At 40.2% G+C, this 17638-nt stretch overlaps 2 protein-coding genes across 3 annotated transcripts; both read left to right on the top strand.

Annotated features, from left to right (window-relative positions):
* The first annotated feature begins 4035 nt into the window (after positions 1-4035).
* LOC128772178 (lysosomal thioesterase PPT2-A-like) lies at positions 4036-5950 on the top strand. Its single transcript, XM_053888326.1, has 8 exons — positions 4036-4229; positions 4394-4547; positions 4832-4927; positions 4990-5097; positions 5164-5247; positions 5314-5398; positions 5470-5524; positions 5613-5950. Exons 1-8 carry the CDS (start codon positions 4080-4082, stop codon positions 5754-5756), a joined length of 876 nt encoding a protein of 291 aa, XP_053744301.1. The 5' UTR covers positions 4036-4079; the 3' UTR covers positions 5757-5950.
* Positions 5951-6976: 1026 nt separating this feature from the next.
* On the top strand, positions 6977-16875 carry si:ch73-95l15.5 (uncharacterized). Of its 2 annotated transcripts, none has more exons than XM_053844174.1 (11): positions 6977-7131; positions 8160-8359; positions 8434-9413; positions 9802-9948; positions 12168-12245; positions 13466-13582; positions 14087-14236; positions 14322-14489; positions 15586-15777; positions 15878-16060; positions 16148-16875. In XM_053844174.1, the coding sequence occupies exons 2-11, from the start codon at positions 8194-8196 to the stop codon at positions 16241-16243; spliced, it is 2277 nt and encodes a 758-aa protein (XP_053700149.1). In that variant the 5' UTR covers positions 6977-7131; positions 8160-8193; the 3' UTR covers positions 16244-16875. The 2 variants fall into 2 exon arrangements, with proteins under 2 accessions (XP_053700149.1, XP_053700148.1); XM_053844173.1 differs by having other exon boundaries at positions 15869-16060.
* Positions 16876-17638: the final 763 nt, after the last annotated feature.

The following is a 17638-nucleotide window of genomic DNA, read 5'->3' as shown; positions in this document are numbered from 1 at the left end:
AGTGTTCTCACAGCATCAGTGATCCAGTCCGGGTCGTGGTGGGCGTGTGATGAAACTGCTGACAGTCACGCTGACTGAAGTGTCTGACTCTCTCACGCCATCTTACATTCAACCTTTTGTTGGATTTCTTTCATTATTATTTTTTTTTTTCGCTTTACTCAATCCCCCGACAATCTGTAAGCATGTAAATTCATAAAGAAATATAGATGTGATCATCCTTCTGACTGCAGCTATGTATGTTATTTAATGCACTAACAGCATTAGGTGTCTGACCTTTAAACTTTTGCCCTGAAAAGCGCAGCCCAAAAGATGAACCCATTGTTTGAGAAACAAGGATTAACCTGCTGACAAGTTCTTTCCTCTTGAGGTGATTCATGATGCGTTCAAGTCCCTTTGGTTGGCTTTGTCCTAAGTACCAAGCCTGCAGTATCGGATGTGAAACAGAAGAGTAGGATAGTGTAGTTTGCTTCAATCCCACATTAAACACACCAACAACTCTGGCACTGAGAAAGCACTGAGAAAAGAATCACTCTTGGAACTTGCCTTTTTAATCTATTTTCAATATCCTGACAGATTGTGACCTTCAGATGTTTCTCAATGAAGTCCATCTTGATTTCTTGAGACCTATAAGTAAACTTAAGTAAAGACTGTTTGACACAGTGAGAGCACAAATGCTAGTCTCTTTAAGAATAGGAGTGACTCATTCATCGTTTTGACTGTAGCATTACATCTCTTTGTGGACTTTAGGCAGTTTCTGACCCGTACCTCTCCTCATGACCGTCATTACTCCTCATTCTTGTTCAGTATCCATTAGTAATGTGCTAATAAGGCCTCGTCTGGCATTTGGTAGGGAAAAAATCTTAAAGGTTAAATAATACTCATTTTAGATTTTCAAATGTCCTCATTTTATACAAAATAAAGTGCCTAAAATAAAACTATTATGACTGAAGTTCAATGTGAAACACCAATAGTGGTGTAGCAGGTAAACAAAATTTAATTCAAAATGATGTGCTGTTTTTCACAACCAATTTTGTTAATCTAAAAATCGTGAAAATTATAAATTAATCTCACGTGGAACAAATTTAAGTTGCTCTGTTCTGTCATGTGCCGTTTCTCTTGTGCTTTTATTTTGTTATTCCCGGTGTTCCTGTGTTGTTTCCTTTTCCTTCTCTTTCTTCAGCTTCACAGCAGCGCAGCTGTATCCCATTCTGCTGATCAGACTCCACTGATTTCTACACCTGGGTTCCAGTCTGCACTGCCAGATGGTTGCTTCACGTCCTCACGGTAAACTCTCTCTCAACCCTCCGTTCTCTCATGCTCCTGTTGTATATTTCTAAATTATGTGCATGTTTTATCTTCTTTCTGCCGCCTCCTTAGTTTGTTCTCCTCGTTATTTGATTGTGTGTGAGTTGTACAACTAACCTTTTGTTTTCCCCTAGTCTTAGTTATTTCCTTGTGTGTGCTTGCAGAACCACCACCAAGCGCTTTCTGTTATTTGGTCCTTGTGACTTGTTAATTTTGTGTTTACATTGTCCGCATTAGTCAGGCTTAACGTTATTCGCCTGTTTTCTGTTCCAGGTTTTTTTCCCCTGTCCATGTTCCTCACTCTGCTCGACCTCCCGAATCTTCTGTCAGCCTGCAACAATCTAGCAATTGCGTCTGATCCCATAGACAGCCATGGCATGCTCAAAAAATAGTCTTTAGTGAATGTATCGTACTGTATATTGACTTATAAGTCACCTAATTTTTCTCATTTCAAACATGCTGCATAAAACTGATCTGTTTTGTACACTGTCAATATGTGTATGACCCTTGTGAGAGGAACTGTTTGAAGAGATATATATATATATATATATAAATCTTTAATATCTATAGCTCAGATGAATGGGTCACCTTTGCTTGGGAGGACACACGAACAATTTGTAGTACTTCAGAAATACTTCATCTTAATCTATCCTGTACAGAAATAAGCGACAATTGCATCATCCAAAAATGCTTTCTTCTGAAATCCTAATAGTTCAATGTACCTAGTTGCATCTAACTGAACATTAGAATTTATAACAAAACTACATTTTGAACAAATACATTTGTGGCTTTAAATACCAGACAGATCTGAGAATGGATCAGCCTATCGTCTATCTTCACGTTCAGGAAGTAACATCGACTGACGAACAGGGTTTATGTGACCGCCACAGCCGTCGTGGAAATATAAAGAATAAAATAATGTTCTTTGTATTTGTCATTGTTTTACAGGTACATGAAGTCCAGAAGAAGTCATTACACACAGAAGAAGATAAAGCAATACCATTTAAATCTTCTCATAAAATCTTTGAGCTGGAATTTGCCTGTTCTCACTGTTACATAAGCCTCACAAAATAATTTTGGTTCCTGTCAGTCATACCAGAACAAGTACAGGTGTTATCTCCCTGACTGAAAACACATGTATTCTGGATATTTCTGCCTTAGTGCAGTCAATTAAATGATCAGCTTGAATAACCATAATTATTAGACATCGAGCCCCTCAAAATTAACGAATGTGTAGAGTGAAATATTTTAGGATTGTGAGCAAACTTTTAAAGTATATGAAAGACCTCATCCCAACTATAGTGCCAATTTAGATTTTTACTTATCTACTGTACTTGTAATTGAGTCCCTATGATGAGACCACTGATACAATAGTTTTTATAGACACTGACACATTGGCAAAAGAATACTGTAAAATGAGAGTGAACATTTGCATTTATTCGTTTTGTTTTATTTGCTGATAAAAAATATTGTAGTTGTGTATATAACAGCAGCACAATCCTTTATACACTCAATGAATCCTTTGTGGAATCCTATCCTTTGTAAACCAATAATTTGGTTAACCTGAGCCAAGTAGAAAGTAGAAAAGTAGAAATATATCTTTTTTATGGTGTAGCAAATAAAGGTTATAAAGGAAATCGGCATACAGCCTTGCTTGTCATCGTTTACCTTTTCCAGCTTGCTCATAAATATTTAATATATCGTCAAAGCAGTGCAATTTACAAACTTTAAAAAGTAAAAATCTTTCAACCCGAGACCGCAGATGTCTGAATGTCTGAGTATTTATAGCAGCCACTCTGTGAGAAACAATCACTAAGCGACAGACATTGACCAGATGATCAAGTATCGCTCCCTGCTGGTTATTTAAGATATTACAGGAACATGGCCTGTTCCCGTTTTTCAGTGCAGCCTCTTCACAAAAACATACAGAATAAAAAAAGCACATGACTTAAACAAATCACGGGAAATGAACTAAAATGAAATACAGAAAACTACATAGAAGATGACATCAGTATACATAAAATTATCAGTTAATAAAAACTAATAAAACTGAAATGCAAAACCAAAAAATATACAGAATGGATTCGAATCAAAAGATACAGATGAATACGTTCAACGCACAGAGATCACACTGCGCATGTGCAGGAATAGCAAAAACGCTATGAGTAAGCATTTATTTAATTACAAGGTGGGCAAATTATATTCATTAGCTTTCTTTACCTGTCTTTTATAACTTTGATTTACACTGAAGTTGAAAAGGAACATTGGGTGGTTTTTGCTGTTTATTCCAGAAGTATTAAACCACCATCTCATCCTTCGGCCATTAAACATTGTATTTTTCTTAAGCTCACAAAATCTTCAATTCACTTCTGGGTGAGAAAATTCGACTATTTCATTGAGCATCGTAATTTTCTGCAAGAAAAACGCAAGTGTAGTAGGATGGGTAAAGTTGCCATTTTTTCAGAAAGAACAACAAAAGTGAGTAGTTCAATTAAAAATCGCTCCGGAACCGTTAGTGAGTGTTGAAATTCAATATCAGTATATTTCAGAGAAGTGTCACGGTTGCGAATGGCTCACAATTGACATCAACCGTCAACTTCCACTCACCACAAGTTAGATAGTGATGTAATTTCCACCAAAGACAAACAGCGGATGTGATCAAAAAAAAAAGGAACAAACACGGCTTGAGATAAATATCGCCGCGATGATCAGTCGACGTCCAGACAACGCTGGTGGAACTAAGACCCGACTTCTCCTACCTGTGCCTGTGAAGAATGGCTCTCCGAGGACCTGCGTCAACATGTGTCCCGCTGCTGCTGCTTCTCTGCGCGGTGAACCTCCTCGCCCACAAACCGGTCATCATCATCCACGGACTTTTTGATGACCCTAAACATTTTAAAAACTTGTGCAATTTCATAACGAAGGTAAGACGAAGGAACAAAAATTAAAATTGTTGCGCTTTTAAAATAAAAGTTTAAGGCTCTAGTTTAACCTAAGCTGCACTTTCAAAATGACTTAACTTCCCCTTTATCTACTCTCAATTTGAATATCTGCTGTGAGTTGTTTATATTTATTGATGTTGTTTTAGGCACACCCGGGCACCCAGGTGACGGTGATCGACTTGTTTGACAGGCTGGCCAGTCTGAAGCCCATGTGGAAGCAGGTCCAAGGCTTCAGGAGGGCCGTGGAGCCGGTGATGAAAAGGGCTCCAGATGGAGTCCATCTTCTGTGCTTCTCACAAGGTCATCATCTACACACTCTACACTCTACTATAGAGAAGGAAGCTCATTCATGAGGAAGTGTATCTTGACTATTTTAACTTCTTGGCTATTTTGATGAACTATTCTTCGTACTGATAGACAAAAATGTGGGGCAGAACCCTCAAAGAAGTGAGAAATTTTAGTCACCATCACAGATCATGAGCTGCATTTCTGTTGGATTTTTTGCATTTGTAATGTCCATGAAGACACACAAAGATGGCTGAAATTGTTTGCCCAAAATTTCGACCACCTCCTTCTGCTTTCAGGTGGTCTCATTTGTAGAGCCCTTCTTTCCACAATGCCGGAGCACAATGTTCACTCGTTCATCGCTCTGTCATCCCCACTGGCTGGACAGTATGGAGGTCTGGAACTTCTGGCCAACAAGGTGTAACAAATGTGACTAACAGACATGTTCCTCGCACAGACACAGATTATCTGAGGTGGCTGTTTCCAGACTACATCAAGAAGACTCTCTACCGAATATGCTACAACAGATACGGACAGAGAGTGTCAATATGTGACTACTGGAACGGTGAGAGTGAAGAAAAGGCTGTTTTTTTTTAGGATGGGGTGATTATTGTTGTTTATTTCACCATAGATCCTCACCAGAGATCCCTCTATGTAAGGCACAACAAATTTCTGCCGCTGCTGGACGGGGACCAGCATCACCAAGAGATGAAATGTAAAAGTTCTGTTATGTCTTCTGGTGAAATTTCACTATAATATGAGTGTTATTTCACATCTTCAGCATGGAGGGAAAATTTCTTGCGCATTAAGAAGCTTGTGTTGATCGGAGGCCCAGATGATGGCGTCATTACTCCATGGCAGTCCAGGTAGTTAGGAGCGCTTTTATATAATAAGGTCCAACAACCTTTAAATCATGGCTTCCTTTTTATTATTACAGCCACTTTGGATTCTATGACAGCAGAGAACAGGTCGTGGAAATGAAGAATCAGGAGGTGAGTGGTGAACCGCTTCTCATTTCGCTTTCTAGCTGCTCTATTTTCATTTCCTGATTTTATTTTTCTTCCAACTTTCACTTCATAGTTTTTCAAGAACGACACGTTTGGACTGAAGACTTTGGAGGCTCGAGGAGGCATATCGGTGTGTGTACAGTCTGGAGTTGAGCACATTCATTGGCACTCCAACATCACCGTTTTCCAAAGCTGCATAGAGAAGTGGCTAACTTGAAACTGAAACTTGAAAAGCTTGGGCAATAATATTTTGCTGGTGAAAGTATCCTTGAGATGATGGTTACTGTGGTATGTATAGTTCATGTGTTAGCCATGCAGATGTGTCGCCAATCTCGCCGACAAAAACAGCTTGAATATGACTAATAATTGCAACATCACTTTATGTGCTTTTGTAGTATTATGATTCACACTGAAGGAATGACTGATCAGTTCTGCTGCAGATACTTAAATGACATTGTTTTTTTATGAATAATAAACCTGTATTTGCTTTGTCTTTTCATATAAATGTTTCTTTTTTCTAAAAAAAAAAAAGTGTGTGACTTGAATGGAAAGCCGAGGCAAGCCATGCAAAAGTTGTTACCATTTTATGCAAGTTAAGCTCAGCATCTCATCTATTGTTTGACCTTCTGACATGATGAAATCACTTTGTGTGGTCAATCATTGTATCTCATTGATCTTCTCTAATGAGATTATTGATCCGAAACACGACTCATTTTGATGTTAATTGACTTAGACCAGCATATGTGCTCCACCCAAAGTGGTGAATAATATTCATCTTGTATTTACATACTGACTTAGAAAGATGTCATCAAATAATACAATGTGTTAGACAGCTGATAGTGACATTTGTCAGTAGATGATGGGCTTAATTTGACCGACTAGCCTTGGTGTCTGTCATCAATCTGGATCTGAGCTTCAGTAGATATGAGGCTGATGTGAAGTACAATAAATATGCACATCAATTCTACTCTTAATTAATTGCAAGTAGCGTATTTTCTTCATAAAACCAAAGAAGTCACCTGTTTGTATATTTTGTGGTGATTCAAAGAGAAAACATCATTCATTATATCAACGTTATATTGAAGCTGAAAGTACAAAAATATGTAATGAAAGAGTGTTATTATGATGCACTGAATTGACCAAGTGTTTTTCACATTTTATTGGGTGGTCAAAAAATGTACATTCAAACAATGGAGGTGAAATGTGATGCAAGGTCTCTTATCTCTTATCATCTCATCACTTGTTGGACCTGCTCGCAGGTAGCTTTAAGAATAGTTGAAAATATCCGACAATGCATATTGAAAGCTATCACATAACATAAAATGTCTTATCATGTATATTAAAAATATATAGTGAATTGAAATTCAGAGTGAACAGGTACTGCGGTGACGTCACGGCAGTAACGCCCACTATCTGCTTCCGCCCCTGTGAGTTGTAACGAGGCTGCACTCCTGTGAAGATTTCTGTCTGCCGAAAACTCCCAACTGCCGCGGATTTAACGCTCGTATGCAGCGATAATGGAGGATTTCCACAGTCCCTAAAGGATTTTGGCTTCCACCTAGTTCGGGCCAAAAAAACGCCTCCGGCAAAAGGTGTGTAATGACGATTAATTCCAAATGGGAAAGGTAAAGTGCACGACCGCGGAGTGTGTGACTGCGCTCAGCAATTGTGATGGCTCTACTTTCTTCTGTTGTTTGACATCACTTTCTCTAAATTATGGCTCTTAAACGGTGAATGTATTTTCCGCAAACTGGTCAGCAGATGTTCTCTGACCTAACAGCCAGTTTAGCCCATGTTCCGGGTTCGTCAGAAATGATAGTGACACGTCTTCTTGACCTTAAATCACCGGCAAAGCGGAGAAAGTGGGTGACAAAGTTGAATGCTTGATTCACGAGACGCCTGTCAGCGTGGATCCAGGTCGACGTGTCCAGCTCAGCTGCAACTGAAACCAGCGGGGGGAAAAAACTCGTAGGTTTGCGGTGAAATGAAATTAAAGCAACAGTGAGCTGTTTAAAATGGCGTCTTTGAAATAGGTAAATAATCTCTACCAGTCTTTCGAGGCTTGCTTTTTCATTTATTGACAAGTTGTAAAAGATGTCAGTAACATTTACCATACCAATACCATTCACAGGTTATGAAAAAAGGTTTTCTTCACTTTATTACGATGTTTTTAGAAATACTGCGATAAATATCCACATGAATAAACAAGTTTCCGCCATATGGAAGTCATTTTCTTGTTATTAACCCAATGTTTTGTTTTGTCTGAAAAGTTATCATTTGACAGAGCTTGCCAAACCATGGCAACCCTACTGTTGCTTATTATGTAATTCATTTACTATATCTCTTCAGTCTCATTGCTTCACTGCTATAAACTTTTTTTCCTCTTTTCCTTATATAACATCTATAACTTTATGGCAAGTCCACACCATCTCTCTGCTTTCCATAACTTTGTATCTAATTCCAAACTTCACCATGAGCTCTACCTTTAATGAACTTCTTTCTGATCATGAGGACAAACTCGGCGTCAACTTTGTCCAAACCCATGCATCAAGCATTCTATTCTAGTCTACATGATTGTTTAAAATGATGCAATGTATATCATTATGAATGTGATTTTCAGGGAATTCCATACCTTCGTCTGCATCGGGGAGTTCATGATGTCGTCCCGAGCAAAGCATGACTTGTGCCGGATATGTGGAGGGACTCTTCAGGGAAACCAAAGGCGCTGGCTGTTCGGGGCACAACATAGGAAATCTCAGACCCCGATAGATTCTATGCGAGGTGGAAGCCTGTCAAGGTCAACAAGGAGTAGTCCATGGGGTAATAAAAGTGATGAAAATATCAATGATAAAGGTTCATATAGGATCAATGCTTAAGATATTCTGTCGTTGCAGGCAGCACTTTGTCTCTGAGTTCATCTGGATCGCTCTCAAAGTCGCAGTCATCACTGAACTCGACAGCTAAAGGAATCGATGTGCTCGCTGTGTTGACCCACATACTGGGCCAGTCTGTTTCTAGGGGCAGCGGGAAGGGAGAGTTTGTGTGCGGCAAATGCATCACCACACTGGAGCGAGTGTTCAAGTTTGACTCTGTCATAGCCAGAGTGAAGGTGCTTTCCTCAGAGCGGCTCCAGAAACTGCTGCATGAGCGTGATAAGCTGCGTCAGTGGGTCCGAAACAGCTACCAGCAGAAAAATCATCAAGATTTCAAGAACCGGGAAAGCGTCAGTGATGATGAGGCTGACGCCGTTAAAGAAGGGTACCGGGAGATGCTCCGAGATAACATGTCTCTCTCAGAGTACGAGTGTTGGTCTGAGAAGTGGGACACGTGTCCGTATTTCATAAAAACAGGGAAAAGATGCCGAAAAGGGAAAGGATGTGAAGGATGCGATTCTCTACGTGTGTCGGACTCTGACTATGAGTCAGTTTGTGGCATTCCTCGCCGCTTGCCTGCCCAGTCTTTTTCCCCCTCTCCCTTGTGCCGGGACAAATCCCAGAGTATGCCACTCCACTGGCAGAGGGTGTCATCCTCCTGCTCCAGTCCAACCTCGCTGGCAGGATCCAGTTTTTCCTTCCGGGCGTCTTCCGTTGCCGAGTCTGCTCAGTCACTGGACTCTCTGGATGGCGAAGACCCCTTTGACTCTCCGGCCGATCAGGCGGTTCACTTTGTTCTGCACCACCTCAGATTTACTGAAGGGAAACCTATCAACTCACCATCGGGGAGCAGGATCCCAATTCTGGCCAAGAGAGAGGGAAGAAACGTGAGCAGAGTGCTGAGCTTTGAGACCGTGGGGAATGGAGTGGATAAAAGTGATGAAGAGGATGGTGATGTGCTTTCAGAGCTGAGGGATGAGTTCATGCCGCTTCATCGAGAGGTGAGTAAGACGTTGATGAACTTCTCTCACTATTGTTTTAATATTTAAATTTATTGTTTAAATAAGAGCTTACCAACAGAGGATACGTGTGTGTGTGTGTATATATATATATATATATATATATATATATATATATATATATATACATACATAGAAGAGTGTTTGTTCAATGCTATTAAGGTTCAATAGAATTAAAGATCAGGTAAGGATTCTTATTATTTTTTCTATGTAGAAGTGTTTTTTTTTCTGTGTTTATGTCCGCTTACGCTGCCGATATGCTAACCGTGTGATTTCAAATATTGACTCAGAGCTGCGTCTGGGTGCAGCTGTTTGTTGGTTGAATGGTTTATGAAACAGGTTTTAATGTGAAACAATCTCGTTGTTCCAGAACACCTCAGGCAGAGTGCAACATGCTGTCAGACACCTCCGAAGTCAACTGGACCAAGCTCTGGCCAAAATTAGACACCTGGAGTTTGAACAGAAGCATGGGAAGACTAACCTGCCAGAGGTCAATGGCTTTGAGAGCTGGAATCCAGTAAGAGTTGAACAGTTAATTTTACATAGTTTCCTTTGACCTCTGGGTCAAAAACACCATCACACTTTGAGCTGAGGACATTTTTTTGGAAGAAATGGTCTTTTTCGGGAGACATACTTCTCACTTTTTGTTGGCTTAATAATGCATAAATGACTGGCTTGTTTTTTTTATGATCATTTCGAAATAGGTGTGAGTGATTGTGCGTTTCCAGTTGTTTATCTCCTTCAAATGTTGCTGCGGTCTCTTATGTTTCCCGATCTGCTGCAGTATTCTGTTTATAGACACAAAAAGGCAAGGCTTTAAATTCTTTTGGGACATAACTATAGCTCGTGGATGTTGTTTTACTAAATACTTCTGCGCCAATTTATTCAAATCGGGTTAATAGGTATGAATAACCAGTCCCAGGCTGCGAGCTTAGAAAAGTCAACCTGCACATGTCAAAACAGCGTCAGCACCACCCCCGTCAACGCTCTGTTGACGAAGCACAAATATAGCATTATGGCAGGAATGACGGCTGGTTGCTCGATGTTTTGTCCCAGTGCGAGGGTGTGTCGCTCTTTCCTCATTGGCAGGTGTTGATAAGTGCACAAACACTCAAACTGAGTCTGGAATCCTCCCTTACCAGTGGAGTTTGCCCCAGGCTCAGGAGTCTTATGATCCAGGATATCATTTACTGCCCTTTCGGCAGCTTTGTACTGCAGTTGTTCACATGACAGGACCAGAGCTGCTCTGTTCACATGACGAGTAAAGCTGAAGCATTAATATGACATCAGGGTACAGGCTTAGATATTGAAGCTTTTGCTCTGAGCTGGTCCAAACATAAAGCAGTGGTCCCCAACCTTAAGGCCTCTGCATGTTTTTGTACTTGGCACGTGGGACTCACTGACCATGATGAATCCGTATTTCAACTACGACTCCTGCTATGTCTGTTAAAACTTTCTTCTTCTTTTCTCTTTGCAAAGAAACTTTCCGAAGACTGCTGTTTGTGACTCATTTTGTGAGCTTGTGGGTTACATTTTGGCTCTCATGTGACTGAGGCTTAACCAAGAGAATCCGGTCTTTTACTCAAAATAAAAGTTTTTTTTCTAAATAAAAGATCATTCAAACTCAGATGATACATAAAACAGAAATAATTAATGATTTCTTGTGCGGCCCGGTACCAATTGATCCACGGACCGGTACCGGTCCACTGACATAAAGGATAAGCAAGATATGCTTGAGTTTACGCTGCTAAAAGTTTAGCTCACTTGTAGAACACCAGATGGAAATCCAGTCGTACTGCTTGGTAATTACAAAACCAAATCATGCCTTCAAATGTTGCACAACTCTACATTGACAACCTCCCACTAGGTCGTTTTTCTGCTGTATACGCAGCAGAGATAATGATGGCTCCCGACACATCAGGAACATGTAGCTCAGTGACCTGTTCACACCCAAAATTACATACCTGAATCTATCCACAAAGCATTGCCTGGATGCAGGCGTCAATTCAGTCAGCTGCAACTCAGGGATTTCTAGATATTCATCAGCAAGAGTGGATCATAAATTGTTTCAACTTGGTGTTTTATGTGGCGTGTTAATAGATTGATTTACTTAGTTCATCCCAAATTACTGAATGAACTTGATAGCAACTAAAAAGCCAACCGAGAAATCTAACCCTCTCTCCACTCTGAAACTTTTATCTTATTAGAGAGTTCTTCATGCTTGAGTTGTTGCAGTGTATTATGGGACTTGTTGTGGCCTGATGTAGTACAGGCCCCAACTGCGTTGTGACATGGCATTGTGTTTCAAATCCCAAGTCAAGAAAAATGAGAAAATAGATGCTACATCAGAGTCTAGTCTAAACTCATGACTCACCTCACATTGACAGTTGCTTTCATTTCTTCCATGTGTTTGCTTTGACACACACAGGGTGTATACTGGTGTGTAACGAACTGCATTCCAAACTTTTGTTCGACTTACAAGAATATTTTTTCAGTGTTTGTTCCTCATCTGTTTTAAGACTTTAACTACAGGTGCCAGGTGCTTTTGTTTTGCATGGGAGGAGCACAGTACATGACTTTTAATCTTGATTTTCTGCCTTAAGGGTGCGTCCATTGTGTGCATGCAATGGAAAAAGAAATGTTCAAGTCCAAGAGCCCTCAGAAAATGCAGACTATTTTGCTGTGACATTGTCCTCTTGTAAACTTGACAGCTATCACTTGTCCTCTGTGATGCAGGAGGTCCTTGAAAAAGGTGGCAGCTCAGTTCTCCTCAGTCTCAGCCATTCGCTGCGTAGTCGGGAACGTCTGATCCAGGTAGGTGATGATATAAGAGGAGACTGGACTCAGTCATGCACATGGCAGCAGGCTCTTCCCCACCAGCTCAAAGCTCACTGGAATGTTGTTTGTCTTTCGAATGGTTTCCGCCGTTAAAGAGCGACTCCTAAATTACCTTCCTTTTCTCTTCATATGACAGCACCAGTGACAAATGTGCCTGGATCACAACTGCTTACAGTTTGTTACCAAAGTAAATGATTGACAGTGCAACTTTTGCGTGACTCTTTCTCATTTTGGAATGTGGACACTTAATGGCTTAACTAAACTGTCCCATTAAAATTCCTTTCCAAGCTAATGAAGTGCTCTTTAGCGGATTATTTTTAATCAAATTATGTACTTACTGCCTAATGAGGAAGCTTCTTTGCAACTGAGCTGACAGTGTAATGTGAAAATTAAGGTTTTTTTCGGCCACTTCAATTTTTGCAGATTTCTCCTTGCTAAATGCAATACATTGGGAATAAAATAATAAACCAACAATAAATAACAGCCAGCTGGGAGACGTGACTGCTGTCTGGTTCTGTTGTTCATATGAGGAGGCAGGTTTCTTGCTTCACGTAGACTGTGGTGTCCTGTGGAAATGTTCCTTACCATTTTTGTCATGTGTGATGTATCACTGAAAAAACAAGTTTAGTATATATGGAGGCAGAAAAAAGTCTTCTGACACAAACGAATATCAAAAAAAAAGTTTCAAGGTGTGACTGCATCATATAGACACAAAGAAATATATTTTTTGTTTATTGTTAACAAGAGAAACAAACACAACTAAATTATTGACAGTTTCAATATGTCAATTTTTTGTGTCAAAAGGAGATAATCCATCATGAAATTAATATTTAGTAGTCCGGCCATTAGCACGCACTCGAATGCGTGGAGTCTCTTTATTTCCCACCACTGTAAATAGCCGCTGTAAATATCTGTGTATTAAAATTTCTATCGGCAGATGGATGACGTTAAAAATGCTCATGACAGCACTGATCTATCGGCCTAGTCATTTATCGGTGCACACCAAGGGAAAATAGTGAATGAAGAAGACCATGGGTAGAATAGGCAGCCTTAACAGGGATTGGAATTTCAAGGAAATGAGATTGAGGATACGAGGCGGCAGAGGCGCTGCATTTGGACATTTCACGAGGACCTACTGGTTGGGACTTGAAACAGAAAAGCTTGTGATATTTGGATTCATTCTGCTTCTGTTCCAGGAGTGTATGGGTCTGATCAGGAGGCTGTGTCTGGAGGAAGGAGGAGGAGCCGAATTGGCCGACAAACTCACTGAGAAACTGATGGAGAATCTGAAAGACACTCTGTCGGACAACAAGGTAAAATCCCATTGAGCCATATGCCTCTTGAGAGCTGCATTCAGTTCTACGCTTGGTCATGAAGAAAATTCTGAATTATGCTTTAAATAAAGAGCCATCACTCTCCTCTTAGATTATTCTCTGGTGCAGGCCTTGTGGAATTTAGGAATAGTGGAACAGTCTGGCCTCTTTACCTCTGCCCTGGGGCTGTCCCTGTCTGATCTTGGACTTCCTCAGCATCTTCAACTCTTACTGCCTGTATTTTTGACAGAGCTACTGTCGCTCTAGTTTCCACTCTGCTAGCTTCCAGTAAATTTTTCCCTTTCAGGATTTGAAGAAATTCCATACAAGCAGATATAAATTAAATGTTTTATATCTTTCATGAGGTGCTTCAGCTTCTCACTGTCCTCTCTATGAAGCAAAGCATTTGCTTTCCATCACTTCATCATCGTTGGCTGGCTGGACTTATAAATAGCCATTTGTCCTGTCTGTAATTTGATGTCTCATTTTTTTCCGACTCCACAGACTGTCCTTGATCATTTGGTCTCTGAGCTGACTGAGAAAGAGAAGAACATGCAGAAGGAGATCGAGTCGCTGAAGAAGGCAGGCAGAGATCGAGAGAAGGACCTTGACATGCTCAATGTTGTTCTGCTGTGCAACCAGGACGTCATCAATGTACGGGCCGAAAGTGAAGTGCAGTTATTGCTCGTGTGCAAGGCCTATTTATTCTTTTCTTATTTGGTGAATGTCATCTGTCTAGGATTTGAGAGTGACAGCCACAGAGAAGGAGCAGCTGTTGAGCAACCTGGAGAAAGAGAGGGAGGTGTGGAGCCAAAGAGACCGAGCCCATGCTGCGGTTCTGCAGGAGAAGGAGGAGCTGATCCATGTTCTTAAGGAAGAGCTGCAGAGCTCCCAGAGAGATGCTCAGGTACCAAAGATACACTACACAGTTACAGGGGTTGGTCAAAATAATGGAAACACCTTCAAGCTAAAAAGGCTTTAAGGTGTTTCCATTATGTGCTCAGTCTGAAGAATACAGCCTTAAATTCTGGGTGTTTCCATCACACCCAAATAAGTGCCACTCCTCTCCAGCTGACTCATCTGAATTTGGTGGAAGAAATGCATCAGTTTGTAGTACAAAATAAAGTGTTAGTTTGACATGGAAATGTAGCTGATTTATGTTAGTCTGGTCTCTCGTATTGATTTTCATGAGGTCAGAGTTCCTTTTGCACTCCAAAGTAGCTACGACAAAGCACTTTTAAGTGCCTTTTACAGCAGCTGACACAGGTCAGGAAGATTGGTCCTAGCCTTGCATGCATTCTGGTATTGTCTTCTATAGGGCTGCTGTTGCCAGATGAGCATAGTTTAAAATTATGGTGGAATTTTAGGACTTTATTTGAGGACATCTCATCTAATCTAATTAAAATGATTTCCAGTTGGGCAACTTTAAACATCAGTGCTGTAATGAATGCATGGAAAAGGTCTTTTTTTGTTAATATGGTTATTGGATTAAAAATGTAACTTTTATGACCACCGAGAAATATGAAAAACAAATCTATTTAAAAAATAAGTCGTCCTAAAACTTCATAGAAATCGAAACTATTTTGGAAAAAATACCGTTATTTCTAATAAGATGGTTTTAAAGAGGTTATGAGGGCCGTAAAAAACTGGTAAAGGGCCATATGTGGCCCTCACTCCGCCCTTTTCCCAGGTTTGCATTCGCTAATCATCGACAACAACTTGCTGCAACAGTATCTCATCAATGGTTTATCATTTTTTTGGAGGACTAAGCAAAGAAGTGAGTACTGAACTGCTGTGTTTTGAGGTCAAAGGTCACCAGAATTCTATCTCCTTCACCACATCTGTAGCTGTTAACACAAGTGTCTTAGTGCTGTTACCTTTTATGATTATTTAACCTAAACACTCGCTCTCTCTGTCTCTTGTTGAATGAGAAGCCTGTTCTGCTGCAAACTGCCTCCTTCCAGAGTGAATATTGACTTATTTGACTACTGTTTCCCCTTCAGGTTCTCTCCGAGTCCCTGATTGGCCAAGCGTCGGCAGGGGGCGGGGCTGAAGCTGCTCTGGCTTCTCAGCTGAAAGAGAGGGAGAACAGAATCACCAGTTTGTTGAAGGACAGAGAGCTCAATGGCGCCACCATGTGTCAGGAAGTTACCAAGTTGACCACAGTCCTGCAGGAATACCAGGCAATGGTGCAGGTGAGATGCCACAGCCATTTTTGGTGTGTGACTTTGTGTCTCGTCCTCATTAGTTTTAAAACTCTGAGTATGATGTTCATAACACCTTCAGACTCAGCAGGTGGGTCAGGCTCAGACTCAGTCCTCGTTGTCAGCCAAACTCCGAGACACTCAGCAGGAACTGAGGGAAAGAGAGAAGCAGAAGAAAGAGGTGGAGCGTGCCTGGCACAATGACCGAGAGGAGCGACAGAGGGAAGAGAGGAAGCTGAGAGATAGTCTGGACAAGAGAGACAAGCTTATAGAGGTCTGTTTCTGCTCCCCTTAACTGATGTGGTCTTGTTGAACAGAACTTGCTGAACTCATGTGTCTCATGTGTTTGGCTTCTTCACAGCAAATTCTCTTGGACGCAGAAGAGCGGGACCATTTGTTCCGAGAGCTGCAGCAGAACCTGCAGAGGAGGCACGAAGCCGTCAAACACACTCTGTGAAGAACGCTGCTGCTCAAACTTTGCACTTTTGGAACCAGCATTTTTGTGATGTATTTTATTTATCTCCAGATTTGGATTGCTGTTGCAGTCCTGTAACAGTTAAAGTTCATGACATGGGGTCAATGGCGAGTCAGACACTGCCTTCCTTAAAGCTCTTGCTACATGTACCCAGCTTAGCTTTTCAGTACTTGAATTTGAGGTGAGATCATAATGCTGCTGGTCTTCAGAACGTTGACATCGTGACATAATCTATATGTTTCAGATTGAACTTGATTATATTTCTTGAAGCAAGACGAGCTTCACAGAGGGTTGGTTGTTCATGTAGGAGTTAATTTGGTGCCTAAAAGCTGGTTGTTGTTGCTGTGCTCAGTGATAATAGGCATTACTACTGTAGGTAACTGACATGAATATTGTAGCTAACAGATTAATATAAAAGCGCGGACGCCTTTTTAAATGTAGTGTGTTCATTAACTGAAACTGCTTTGTCCTGATGCATTTACATTTTACCTTGCAGAACTGCCCATTTTATGTTCAGCACTGGACCAAAAACTTTATTTAAAAGCTTTATTCCCTTTTGTGAATGTTTTTTCCCCCTTCTTTCTGGTGTTTATTTTTGTGTCTGTTGATTTATTGAAACGTTTTTTTCAAATTAAAGGTCAAGAGTAATAAACTCTCTGATTCTACTGATTGTCTGCAGATTTTTTTGCAACATAATTTTTATTTATTTCACTTTCACAGTGTAGCTATTCTTCGAAAGATGTTCTTTTCCTTGTTAAACCGTTAAAAGGGGACAGTATGCACAGTAAACTACATAACACTATTTGTCTAACCCTTTTAAAAATGATTTTATTTCATTTATTCATTCATTTTTTGCCATTTACTGCGTAGTGAAAGGGAGAAAAACAACCGTTACTCTGCGTGATCTATGACTATAAGAATTCAGAGTTAAAAGTGGCCCCAAGTAATACATTTAATTGTGTATTAAAATATAATGTATATTAGTTGTCATTATTTATGTAGAAAATGATGGTGAGAATCAAAATCTAAATTAATAAATAGGCATATTAAGTAATTTCTCTAATCTGCTTGATTAAAATAATTTTATTTAACGATGCTAACCTAACGAAGTCCATCTTTTAAATGTTTTTCTACGTTCATTTAAGAACAATTGCTCGTCAACTAATGTGATGTCGCAATCCTTGCACGCGTCTATTTGAATTTCTATTTAGAAGTCGTTTGAACGTTTCCGGTTTGCGTTGAACCGCCCCTTCAAAATAAAAGCGTTACAGAACAAAACGTTAATATATTTATTTTTTTAAGAGCTGGGTAAATAGGTATCGGATTACATTAGTATTAGTGTCAGTGTCAATCGTCGTGCTGTAACAGGATCGCTGA

This window comes from Synchiropus splendidus, chromosome 15, assembly GCF_027744825.2.
Source record: "Synchiropus splendidus isolate RoL2022-P1 chromosome 15, RoL_Sspl_1.0, whole genome shotgun sequence".
Taxonomy (NCBI): Eukaryota; Metazoa; Chordata; class Actinopteri; order Syngnathiformes; family Callionymidae; genus Synchiropus; species Synchiropus splendidus.
The sequence above is the reverse complement of the archived record's forward strand: the minus strand, read 5'-3'. Positions and strand labels throughout refer to the sequence as shown.

What these genes read in the sequence shown, in the direction of transcription:
- si:ch73-95l15.5 (XM_053844173.1), top strand. Translation starts at nt 8,194, where the DNA reads ATGATGTCGTCCCGAGCAAAGCATGACTTGTGCCGGATATGTGGAGGG. An exon ending in GCTTTGAGAGCTGGAATCCA is followed by an intron (nt 9,949 to 12,167) that starts GTAAGAGTTGAA and finishes TCTGTGATGCAG; the next exon opens with GAGGTCCTTGAAAAAGGTGG. An exon ending in GCTCCCAGAGAGATGCTCAG is followed by an intron (nt 14,490 to 15,585) that starts GTACCAAAGATA and finishes TTTCCCCTTCAG; the next exon opens with GTTCTCTCCGAGTCCCTGAT.
- LOC128772178 (XM_053888326.1), top strand. Translation starts at nt 4,080, where the DNA reads ATGGCTCTCCGAGGACCTGCGTCAACATGTGTCCCGCTGCTGCTGCTT. An exon ending in GCATCACCAAGAGATGAAAT is followed by an intron (nt 5,248 to 5,313) that starts GTAAAAGTTCTG and finishes TCACATCTTCAG; the next exon opens with CATGGAGGGAAAATTTCTTG. An exon ending in TGGAAATGAAGAATCAGGAG is followed by an intron (nt 5,525 to 5,612) that starts GTGAGTGGTGAA and finishes TTCACTTCATAG; the next exon opens with TTTTTCAAGAACGACACGTT.